The following is a 12,902-nucleotide window of genomic DNA, read 5'->3' as shown; positions in this document are numbered from 1 at the left end:
GCCTAAAGACCTTGGCCTGCACTTAAAAACAGTTAGTGCTGACAAAATTACCATCTCTCACCCTACTCAGATCTGCACACATTATTTGCCGATACACCACAAAGTCCTAGATACTTGGGAAGTGTCCAACATGTAATCAAATACAAAAGCAAGCACAGTAATCTTGTTTACTGTGTGCTAATTTTGTTATGTATCAAATAATAACAATAATAATAACTTTAACATATAATAATATACAACAATTATATATGTATGTGTGTGTGTCAGAAGCAACTTGAGAAACTGCAAGTGGCTTCTGGTGTGAGAGAATTGGCTGTCTGCAAGGAAGTTGCCCAGGGGACGCCCAGATGTTCCTGGTGGGAGCTGGAGCTGGCAGAGGTGGCTCATCCACGCTCTCCGCACATTTGAACCTCCAACCTGTCAGTCTTCAGTCCTGCCGATACAAGGGTTTAACCCATTGTGCTACCAGGGGCTCCATTAATATGATGATGATGGTGATGATGATGATGATGATGATGATGACGACAACAACAACCATTCATTGGAACTTGTGCCACAAATACCATATGCCTGCGAAAAATAACTGGTGGGATCACAAGCTGGAAAAAGTTACAGAGAATGAACACGCCAAACTCCTCTGGGACTTCCGAATTCAGACAGACAGAGTTTTGGAGCACAACACTCCTGACCTCACAATCATGTTAAAAAACAAAGTATGGATCATCGCTGTTGCAATCCCAGGTGACAGCAGGATTGGAGAGAAACAAATGGAAAAGTTGGCACGATATGAGGATTTAAAGATCGAACTGCATAGACTCTGACACAAGCTAGTCAAGGTGGTCCCAGTGGTGATCGGTACACTGGGTGCAGTGCCTAAAGACCTTGACCTGCACTTAAACACAATCGGTGCTGACAAAACTACCATCTGCCAGCTGCAAAAGGCCACCTTTATTTGCCAATACATCACACAGTCCTAGACACTTGGGAAGGGTCTGACATGTGATCCAATTCAACAGCCAGCAGAGTGTCTGCTGTGGAATAATCTTGTTGTGTTTCAAATAATAATGATAATAATTTGTTACCCACCTGAAAATTGGGGCATTATATTTTCCTCTTTTTGTTGGATTTTTAGAATTATTATGTGCGACCAGAGAAGGGGGGGGGGGGAGAGATTTGGAGTTGTTAAAGTAAGACTTTGATGCAAAGCAATCTACCTCTTCACATAAAGCTAGCAAAAGCAGCCTAAGAGATGTAAAATAACGAAAATAGCCACATAAGTGATGCAAAATAAAAGATGTGTGTCTTCCTCATTTCAGGATCATCAAAAAGGCATCTTCATGGAGCGTTTGCAGTTCAGACATTGATTTACATTTACTTGATCTGTTGCTTTTTTAGAACCTCAACAGTTGCACTGTTGAGAGAGAAAACCCGCCAACTCTTTGATCAGTTGATTGATCAAGTCATTTTCCTATTCTGACCTATTTTGTCACGCAATGAGCACTACCTTGCATTTGGCGTCCAGGGTGTTTTCAGTCGGGATTAGAGTCTCATGTTTTATTTCTACTTGACTTCTAAAACTAAGTTTTGTTTGTGTTTGTATTTTAGGTAGAACTGTGCATATAATTTTAAAACATGAAAAAGTAAGTTTGCTGCACACTCTCTGGCTTCTGGCATTAATTTTGTTTCCTTTCCTCATTTTTCTCTCTTCCAATGTCTTCAGTTGTCTTCTGCCTTGTTGTTTGATGCTGTCTATGCTGTGGTGAATGCAGTGCAAGAACTGAACCGGAGCCAGGAAATTGGCGTGAAACCCTTGTCCTGTGGGTCCGCACAAATCTGGCAGCATGGCACCAGCTTGATGAACTACCTGAGAATGGTGAGAAGGGATTGGACATAAATAAATGCATCACACTTCCTATTTACCTGAAAGAAAGATTTAGAGGCGTACAATAAAACAGGATTCATGTACAATAGGTCCTCCACATTCATTGGGGTTAGGGGTGCAGAACTTGCACAAATACCTCTCTTTGAAGCTCGAGATCAAACCTGGGGTCCCCAGATGTCTTGGCCTTCAACTCCCCAAAATCCTAACAGGTGGTAAACTGGCTGGGAATTCTGGGAATTATAGGCCAAAAACATCTGGGGACCCCAGGTTGAGAATCACTGCTCTAGATCATTATCCAGCATTACTCTATGGTCAACCTTCATCAGACGTTGACCAAGCAATCACCCTGGAGAACATAGAAGTTCTAAGGGATTTGAACATCATTGGAAGTTGACCATAGTCCTACTGGAGGACCTAAAGCAGTGGTTCTCAACCTATGGGTGCCCAGATGTTTTGGCCTTCAACTCCCAGAAATCCTAACAACTGGTAAACTGGCTGGAATTTCTAGGAGTTGTAGGTCAAAACAGCTGGGGACCCACAGAGTGAGAACCACTGCTATAGATAATTATCCAGCCTGACTCTTTGGTCAACTTTCATTACACGTTGACCAAAGAATCACCCTGGAGAACCTAGAAGTTCTTAGGGATTTGAACATCATTAGAAGCCAACCATAAAGTCCTACTGGAGGATCTAAAGCAGTGGTTCTCAATCTGTGGCACTCCAAATGTTTTGGCCTTCAACTCCGAGAAATCTTAACAGCTGGTAAACTGGTTGGGATTTCTGGGAGTTGTAGGCCAAAACACCTGGGGAACTACTGGTTGAGAACCACTGATCTAGAAATTCCCAGGGATTTCAACTTCAGTGGAGGTCAACTATAGAGTCATACTGGTGGATGTAAATATTCTTAGGGACTTCAACTTCAGTGAAGGTCAACTATAGAGTCATACTGATAGACCTAAAGATTCCCAGGGATTCAAACTCTGGTGGAGATCAACTACAAACTCTGGTGGAGGTCAACTAAAGAGCTCGAAATTCCCAGAGAGAACATTTCAATCAAATCTGTGCATAATCAAAAGTCAAATGTAGAAAAAATTGAGGAAAGTATGATATTAGAAAATAATGTGGAGATCATCCAGGCCAAATACAAAGCTTTCCTAAGTTCAAGTATGGCCCTTTGGCATTCCTGAGAAGACCCTACAATCTCTGAGGATGCCTGCCAGGTGAAACGCCAGGAGAGAATGCTTCTAGAACATGGCCACCCAGCCTGAAAAACCTACAACAACCCAGTGATTGCGACCATGAAAGCCTTCGACAATACATTTTCCACCTAAGGTTTGTAGAATGATGTAAAATCACGCGTAGTTCATATTTTAATAGTCCACACACTGTCTTGCCAGAGAAAGAAAATATGCCATGCAGATGATTAATAAAGAACAAGTAGTTTACTCCTCATGATGCAAAACAACATATATACAATCATGTGAACAGTTGCATTAACTCACATAATGTCCTTTTAGAGAAATTTATAATGATCTTCCTTTGTCCATGTGACAAAACTTCTTCCAGCAGATCATGAAGCAAGAGCACACTCTGAGGTGTCTCTTGGCAAGCACCTGCATTGCTCAAGCCTAAATATGTAACAGTAACCAAAACTCCCAGGCTCAACTAGCTCCCAGGCATGGCCCAACCAATTAGCTTTGTGCTTCTTATTTTACAGTTGACATACACATTAATTGATTTTTTACATGCCCCAATAAGGTTCACTGCAGGAGTGGGCACTGGGCAACTAAGTCATCTATGACCAATAGGACAAACAGCTCAGGTAGAACTTTGTTGTTCCCAGAGACTTCTTATCTCTTTGAAGTTCTGTCAAAGGTTTAGCCCAGACCTGTGTCCTTGCAGGTCTTTCCCAGAAGTTTTATTTAGCCATGCTTTCTGAAGTAGCTGCCTATCTTCTAATCTGCTCAATCACTTGTGTCTTGTATCTACTGCCAGCCTTGACTGTCCCTATCAGCTTTGTCCCAACTGGTTTGTTTTGTTGTAAAGAGAATGTGAATGCATGCACTCTTTGCACAACACCAAGTATGCCTCACACAAGCCCAGTCTGGAGCTTTGATTTCCACTTGGATGAAAACCTTGAACAAGTTAACTTGCTGTGTTCTTAGTAATTTTCCTAGGCAGGGACTTGGGTTGTTGTCTGATTGTCAACGGTGGCAGCAATTAGCGATGCATGGTTTGCTGTTCTTACCTGCTCTTTACACAACAGTGCTCCGTGTTAACATGACACTGGGTGACTTTGTACAATGCCTGGCCATGTAACAGCATCCCCTTGAAATCCCAGGCAACAGAGTCGGAGGTAACACAATTAAGCACTCACAACAGTTCAACTCCCAGCTGCGGCAATGGAAATAAGGGTGTGGGCAGAAGGTAGAAGAAAAGGGCAAGTCGTGAGTTAAGGGAGGATAAAATACCTTGTCACTTTTTCTTTCCAAATCCATGTTATTAATTATGCAATAAACAGATCTATTAAGTAAACAGTAAACAATCCTTACATCTATATAAATAAAAATGTAATTTTTGGGGGGGATTAACATAACTCAAACCACTGTACGAATTGACACCAAATTTGGACACAATACACCTCTCAGGCCAACAAGTGACCATCACTCATAAAAACACTAAAAAACACAGCGGAAGGGACTTAAAAAGCCAAAAAGGAAAAAAGACGCTTCAGCGCATGCCCAAAATGACTCCCCCTGGCAAAAAACAAATAACATATCCACACTCTCTTCCTGACTACAGCTCCCAGCATCCCCTAGCCCAGGCCCTTTAGAAGAGTAGGATGATCCAAATGCACTGCTTCCAATATGCAAGCTTTTTCCTCCTTGGATTTCTTTGAGAGAATCCCAATCCCGTCAGTTTCCAATTTCCTATTGCTGGACTGCAACTCGCAGCAACTCTCCAGATAGATAAGATAGATAGATTAGATAGATGTAGGTAGGTAGGTAAATTGATCAGGAGGACTGCTGAGAGTTGCAGAATAGGTAGAGAAGGAAGAAAGGGGAGAAAGGGAAAGGGAAAGAAAAGAGGGGAGGAAGGGAAGAGGAAGAGAAGTAAGGAAGGAGAGAAGGAAATAAAAAAGGGAAGGAAGGAAAGAGGGAGCGAAGGAAGGGGAGAAAGAAAGGAGGAGAGAAAGAGGGAGGGAAGGTTGGCTACAGCAATGCGTGGTGGGACCACTAATGATCGATATAAACACGTCATATATAGTAAACCAGTACTGATATTCCCCCAATACCTTCAACTTAATCTTCTCAGTTCATCATTGCCTACTCATATTATTTTTAGCCGCATATACCTAACTTAGTTTGAACATCAAATCAGTACGTGTTCTATATGTTCTATATTAATCTAACAGTCCTATATCCTGCAGCGTTATCAACTTGCATTTAACTAAATGTATTTGATTGCTTTGAGACTCTGCCCCAGGTTAACAAATAATAAGTTGTGATTCCATCAAATTTCCCAAATGATATCTCTGTGATATACACACACACATACATACACACACACACACACACACACACACACACACACACTTTTGAATCAGGGAAACAGCTGATCAAATAGTAGCCTGTGACAAAGTCTCTTGGATTTCTCCATGGCATGCTAGCTTTCTAGCTTTGGAGACATGCAGAGTGGTGGCCTTCTGTTAGGAACAATCACCATTCCAAGATATCCAAAAATCTGTTCTGGGGGTATTTTTTATGGTTAGGGGGACTTTTAAGTGAATCAGACCCATGTCCAGGGCACTTAGCTTGAAAGGAAATGTGGTCACAGTCCCTATTTGGCGCTGCAACTCACCCTCTCTTGGACAGGTAGAATTGGAAGGTCTCACCGGCCACATAGAGTTCAACAGCAAAGGCCAGCGGTCCAACTATGCCCTGAAAATCCTGCAGTATACGAGGAATGGCTTCCGACAGGTAAGGAGACATCTTCCTCATCTGTGACTCTTTATAATAAATTTTGATGCAAGTTGGTTTGCCCTGCCGTGGTGTTGTACTGTTATTGTTGTTGTCATGTTTCCCATATCTTTTTTCTTCCTTCTCAAATAAATTGTCAGCTCTTCTTTCATTCTGGTTATGAGCTGGGTAATCCCACTCCTTATCCTCTTGTTACTATGTGCCTTCACATTATGGAAGACCTATCATGGCCAAATTTATTCAAAGAAGGATTGTATTTATTTATTTACAGTAGAGTGTTCCCTCGCTACTTCGCGGTTCGCTTATTGCGGACTCGCTGTTTCACGGGGAGCAGCAAGGGAACACTGTATAGAGGGAACTTGTATAGCTTCTCCCCGCTCCTTCCTTGCCAGGCTGGGTGCCCAAGGGGCCTCCGAGGCAGGGAGCGAGGAGGAGACCACCGTGAAGTAGGGACACTCCACCCACTCGAGTTATGGCAACTTTGAGGACCACACAGCAGCTCTCCATCTTGGAAACTTTGTATACATACATATATAGCATCCCTACTTCACATATTTTCACTTTTCGCGGGTAGCCCTGGAACATAACACCTGCGATAAGTGAGGGAACACTGTACTTCTCAGCTCTCTCCTTTGGCAAGTCGGTTCCTCAAGAGAAACCATTGTGAACTTTGAGATAAGGTTTTGGAAAATCAAGATCATGCTACTCCTTATGAGGTGGGAGGATTAGAAAAGCATAGGGCATCATATAACTAGAGCAGTGGCTGGTTTTTGGCACCTAAGAAAGTATAGACTCCTCTGAAGTTATAACAACTTTGAGGATTACACAGCAGCTCTCCATCTTGGAGACTTTGTATACATACATATATAGCATCCCTACTTCACGCATTTTTACTTTTCGCGGGTGGTCCTGGAATGTAACACCCGCAATAAGTGAGGGAACACTGCACTTCTCAGCTCTCTCCTTTGGCTAGTCAGTTCCTCAAGAGAAACCATTGTGAATTGTGAGATAAGGTTTTGGAAAATCAAGATCACACTATTCCTTATGATGTGGGAGGATTGGAAAAGTATTGGGCATCATATAACTAGAGTAGTAGCTGGTTTTGGCACCTAAAAAATTGTAAACCCCTCTGAATTTATGACCACTTTGAGGACCACACAGCAGCTCTCCATCTTGGAAACTTTCCCAGGGAAAGGATGCAATTGGGCTCTTTGGGGGGCTTCTGATAATGAACACACAAAGGCTGGATGCTGTATCTTTCTTGCTGCCTTCCTTCACTCCACGCAAAGACATTTCGCCTTCTTAGGATGTGTCTCTCTGGAGGTAAGTTAAGCGGCAGGCGCATCTGTGGAATTACCAGCATACGATGGCCTACAGTGCCGATCCATCTTTGTTTCCTTTTATTCAGGAAGCTCTTTATCCTTCTGGCTTAACAAGTGCTGCCTTTCAGAGAGGGGCTTTTGGGATGGAATTATAAAAATTGGCTCAGTTGCCCAAGATTGTCTGCCACTTCCATAATCCTTTAAGCAGAATGTAGGCAAAGTGGCTTGTTCTCAGGAAAACTTCCATCCTCTTCTCCTCTACTCCCAATCTTAGTTTGGATTGTACAATTTAGCATGTGCTTCTCTAGATATCTATGTGTCTTCCAGGTTATTATTTATTGGAGTCCTGGCTTTCAATTTAAAGCCATGGACAAGGTTCTAGGTCTCATGGTGTGAGGAACAAAATCTGTCCATGATTTGTGCTCCAATTTCAAGATGAAAATGAAGAGATGCAAAATATGCTTCTGTGTCTGATTTTGGATCACTCTAGATGCACCTACACTGTAAAATGAATGCAGTTTGATGCTGTTTAAACTGCCTTGGCTCATGGGAGTTGTAGTTTGGTGAAGCACCAGCTCTCTTTGGTACAGAAGACTAAAGATCTTCTAAAACTACAGCGTCCATGAAACCATAGCATTGAGCCATGACAGTTAAAATTGGGTATTCATTCTACAATGCAAATGCACAATGTGTTGTCGAAGGCTTTCATGGCCAGAATCACTGCGGTTGCTGTGAGTTTTCCAGGCTGTCTGGCCATGTTCCAGAAGCATTCCCTCCTGACATTTTGCCCACATCTGTGACAGGCATTCTCAAAGGTTGTGAAGTCTGTTGGAAACTATGCAAGTGGGGTTTATATATCTGTGCAGTGGTGAGAGAAAGAACTCTTGTCTGCCTGAGGTAAGTGTGAATGTTACGATTGGCCACCTTGATTAGTATTTAATGGCCTTGCAACTTCAAAGTCTGTCTGGTTTCCACCTGGGGGATCCTTTGTTGGGAGGTGTTAGTAAATAAATCAGAACAGTAAATAAGAAGCAACACAAAAAAACAGCGAAATACCAGACAAAAATCAAACAGGGCCAGCTAACACCTCCCAACAAAGGATCCCCCAGGCAGCAACCAGGCAGGCTTTGAAGCTGCAAGACCATTCAATGCTAATCAAGGTGGCCAATTGCAACATTGCTGGTTGCTGGGTTGTTGTAGGGTTTTTCGGGCTATATGGCCATGGTCTAGACTAGAGGCATTCTCTCCTGACATTTCACCTGCATCTATGGCAAGCATCCTCAGAGGTAGTGAGGTCCGTTGGAACTAGGAAAAAGGGTTTATATATCTGTGGAATGACCAGGGTGGGACATTGCTGGTTGCTGCCTGGGGGATCCTTTGTTGGAAGGCATTAGTAAATAAATCAGGCAGTAGCTTATTAAATTAAATTAAATAAATTAACATTAAGGATGGAGAGTAGCCTAACTGGAGTGGGTTGCCGGGCTGTATGGCCATTGAAATCCACAAGTATGCAGACAATTTCCACAGAAAGAAGGAAAGCATGAAAATGAATAAAATCTGGCTACCAGTATTTTAAAAACTCTAAAATCAGAAGAGTAAATAAAGGGCAACACTCAAAAAGCAGGGGAATTCCAGACAAGAATTAATCAGGGCCAGCCGCATCGAATCCCTTGGGAGATGCTAGCGGGGTACAAATAAAGTTATAATAATAATAATAATAATAATAATAATAAGCTAACAGCTCCCAACAAAGGACTCCCCCCATGCAGCAACTAGCCAGGCTTTGTAGCTACAAGGCCATTAAATGCTAAACAAGGTGGCCAATTGCAATATTCACACTTGCCTCAAGCAGACAAGAGTTCTTTCTCCCACCCTGAACATTATTCCACAGGTATATAAACCCCATTTTCCTAGTTGCCAACAGACCTCAAAACCTCTGAGGATACTTGCCATAGATGTGGATGAAACATCAGGAGAGAATGCTTCTGGAACATGACCATACAGCCTGGAAAAAACTACACCATCTTTCAGTAATACAGTAAACTCTGGGGAAGATGTCTCTCACTGCAGGATAAAATATTGTTTAAGTGGCACAATTTTCCCTGTGCTGGCTAGTCATTGGGAGGAGACATGGGCCATGAAGGACTCTGATGGTGGGAAACATACCCGATCCTTTTGTTTCTGGGATTCTTCAAAATATTCCCTAGACTTCATAGCATTCTAACATTTTCAGACAGAAAGACGAGGAGCCTGGATTGAAAATGACATGGAAATGGAAATTCTCAGAGTGGCGAATTCTGCAGACGGCCTCAAAATTTATGACTTTGTTACGCTTACAACGAATCACCAGATACACGGCTCTTTGACAACCAATTGCTCATTGCTCTGTGGCAGAGGACGTGCTTTGCATGCAGACGGCCCCAAATTCGGCACTTGGCATCGCCAGTTAAAAGGATCTCAATTAAATCTATGATGGGAAAGACACTTCTCTGCCCGAATCTCTGGGCAGCTACTCCCGCTCAAAGCAGATACTGTACTGGGTGAGATGGACCAATAATCCGACTCGGTATAAGGCCGTTCCCTGTTTTGCCAATATACTTTTCCCAATATATTTGCATATTCAAGGTAGATTTGTATAAGTTGGTTTCATCTTGATCAGTGTTTCTCAACCTGGGGGTGGGGACCCCTAGGAGGGTGATGAGGGGTCACCAAAGACCATCAGAAGACACAGTATTTTCTGTTGGCCATAGCAAGTTTGGCTCAATTATATCATTGGTAGGGTTCAGAATGCTCTTTGAGTGTAGGTGAACTATAAATCCCAGCACTCCCAATGTCAAGGTCTATTTCTCCCAAACTCCACCAGTGTTCACATTTGGGCATATTGAGTATTAGTGCCCAGTTTGGTCCAGGTCCATCATTGTTTGAGTCCACAGTGCTCTCTGGATGTAGGTGAACCACATCTCCCAAACTCAAGGTCAATGTCCATCAAACCTTTCCAGTATTTGCTGTTGGTCATGAGAGATCTGTGTGCCAAGTTTGATTCAATTTCATCACTGGTGGAGTTCAGAATTCTCTTCGATTGTATGTGAACTATAAGTCCCAGCAAGTACAACTCCCAGATGTCAAGGTCTATTTCTCCCAAACTCCACCTGTGTTCACATTTGGACATATTGAGTATTAGTGCCCAGTTTGGTCCAGATCCATCATTGTTTGAGTCCACAATGCTCTCTGGATGTAGGTGAACTACAACTCCAAAACTCAAGGTCAATGTCCATCAAACTCTGTTGGTCATGGGAATTCTGTGTGCCAAGTTTGGTTCAATTCCATCATTGGTGGAGTTCAGAATGCTCTTTGATTGTAGGTGAACTATAAATCCCAGCAACTACAACTCCCAAATGACAAAATCAGATATTTGTGTCAAATTTGGTCCAGTGAATGAAAATGCATCCTGCATATCAGAGATTTACATTATGATTCATAACAGTAGCAAAATTACAGTTATGAAGTGGCAATGTAAATAATTTTATGGTTGGAGGTCGCCACAACACAAGGAACTGAGTTAAGGAGTCACAGCATTAGGAAGGTTGAGAATCACTGATCTTGAAAAACAGATGCTAGAGACTTAAGCTACAGTTACAATACTGGTTGAATATCCCTTATACAAAATACTTGGAACAAGACACATTTGGGGTGGAGGGGGGGGGGGGTGTTTAAATGTTTGTATGTGCAAGTGGACATCCCAGCCACAAACACACATACATATTTTCACTTTTATTAAGTGTATAGATAAGTTGATGGATGGATGGATGGATGGATAGATGGATAGATGGATAGACAGACCTTATACTTATGGCCGGGAAGTCATTTTATGCACAATCGTTTTAATAATTTGGTGCTTGAAACCAAGTTTGTGTACATTGAACCTGCACAAGGCAAAGGTGGAGCTATCCCCAATGTGGATAATATGGAGTATTTTGGATTTTTGGATCCTGAAATAGGTTAATTTACAAGCCTAACTGCTTACTGGAGGGAAGGATATTAGAGGCAAAGATGATGTTTTTTGGCCACATAATGTGAAGACAGGAAAGCGAAAAGAAGACAATGATGCTGGGGAAAATGGAAGGAAAAAGGAAGAGAGACCGACCAAGGGCATGATAGATGGATGGCATCCTTGGCCTTGGAGGAGCTGGGGGTGGTGAGGGTGACAGGGAGCTTTGGCGTGGGCTGGTTCATGAGATCACATAGAATCATAGAATCAAAGAGTTGGAAGAGACCTCATGGGCCATCCAGTCCAACCCCCTGCCAAAGCAGGAATGTTGCATTCAAATCACCCCTGACAGATGGCTATCCAGCCTCTGTTTAAAAGCTTCCAATGAAGGATCCTCCACCACACTCCGGGGCAGAGAGTTCCACTGCTGAACGGCTCTCACAGTCAGGAAGTTCTTCCTCATGTTCAGATGGAATCTCCTCTCTTGTAGTTTGAAGCCATTGTTCCGCGTCCTAGACTCCAGGGAAGCAGAAAACAAGTTTGCTCCCTCCTTCCTGTGGCTTCCTCTCACATATTTATACATGGCTATCATATCCCCTCTCAGCCTTCTCTTCTTCAGGCTAAACATGCCCAGCTCCTTAAGCTGCTCCTCATAGGGCTTGTTCTCCAGACCCTTGATCATTTCAGTCGCCCTCCTCTGGACACATTCCAGCTTGTCAATATCTCTCTTGAATTGTGGTGCCCAGAATTGGACACAATAGTCCAGGTGTGGTCTAACCAAAGCAGAATAGAGGAGTAGCATTATCACGAAGAGTTGGAAGCGACTGAACGAATGAACAACAACACAAGCTCATGCAACTTTTGCAGTCCATTGTGGAAATCCCTGTTGCCAGAGTCCCATCTGTCCAATGAGGACAGCTGCAAAGTCAGGTTGTAAAAAGAGAACCCTTCCCCCTTCGATTCTGATTGGCATCCTCTGATTCACTCCATTATGTGCCAAGAAATTCACAAAATACTGTGCCAAGAAAAGGATGGATTAGGCAACCTGTGTAAATTTTGCAAACTGATAATATATCTCCTTCAGTGGTGCCATTTGTCTTACATCTTCTAGTCGCTAGTGCCCCACTTTGGCACTGCAGGTAGTTGGCATAGCTCCATAGCAGCCCTTATGGAAGTGATAACATTTCTGTAACTTTACCTATGCTTTCCTCCAGGAATCTCCTAGAAATTGTGCTAGAAATCACCAGACTCAGAGGAAATTTGCTATTCACAGGGAGAGCTCTGTTTCACAGCTTCCCCACATTTTGCACACAGAGAGTTTCAAACCTAATGGTTGACTTGCTTGCCCATTAACTAGTGTTCATTCTCAGTGGTCAAGCAACACCAATAATGAAAGGGGGGTTTCGGTAACAGGGCAGCAAAGCTGAGAAGCATGTCTTTCCACAGCTTTTAATGTGCTAACTTCTCATCTTCCTCGGTGGCCTGTCAGTCAGCAAAACACAGCCCAGCGTTGTCTGTTCAAACTGTAGCCTAGTTGCCTCTGGAGCCTATCAAATTATTAATAACAACATTATAATGCTTTACATATTCAAAGCACTGAATAAACACAAGCTATGTGCTGCGGCTGTTATGCATTGCTGCGACTTAAATAATGCAGTTAGCTCATAAGTAATAGAGGAAGGAGGATGTGGCGGAGGGGAGGAAAGAGAGAGATGGATTTTAGGCTGAGA

At 42.8% G+C, this 12,902-nt stretch overlaps 1 protein-coding gene across 2 annotated transcripts in view; it reads left to right on the top strand.

Annotated features, from left to right (window-relative positions):
• Positions 1-12,902, top strand: part of GRIK4 (glutamate ionotropic receptor kainate type subunit 4) — a 759,832-nt gene that overhangs the window by 627,858 nt on the left and 119,072 nt on the right. For both annotated transcript variants that reach the window (XR_009632086.2, XM_060787230.2), the window contains exons 9-10: positions 1,721-1,873; positions 5,758-5,862. Coding sequence is in view for 1 of the 2 variants with exons in the window: in XM_060787230.2 (XP_060643213.2) it covers positions 1,721-1,873; positions 5,758-5,862 (258 nt within the window). In the remaining variant the exon portion in view is untranslated. The remainder of the gene's footprint in view (positions 1-1,720; positions 1,874-5,757; positions 5,863-12,902) is intronic.

This window comes from Anolis sagrei, chromosome 7, assembly GCF_037176765.1.
Source record: "Anolis sagrei isolate rAnoSag1 chromosome 7, rAnoSag1.mat, whole genome shotgun sequence".
Taxonomy (NCBI): Eukaryota; Metazoa; Chordata; class Lepidosauria; order Squamata; family Dactyloidae; genus Anolis; species Anolis sagrei.
This window is presented reverse-complemented; position numbering and strand designations above follow the sequence as displayed.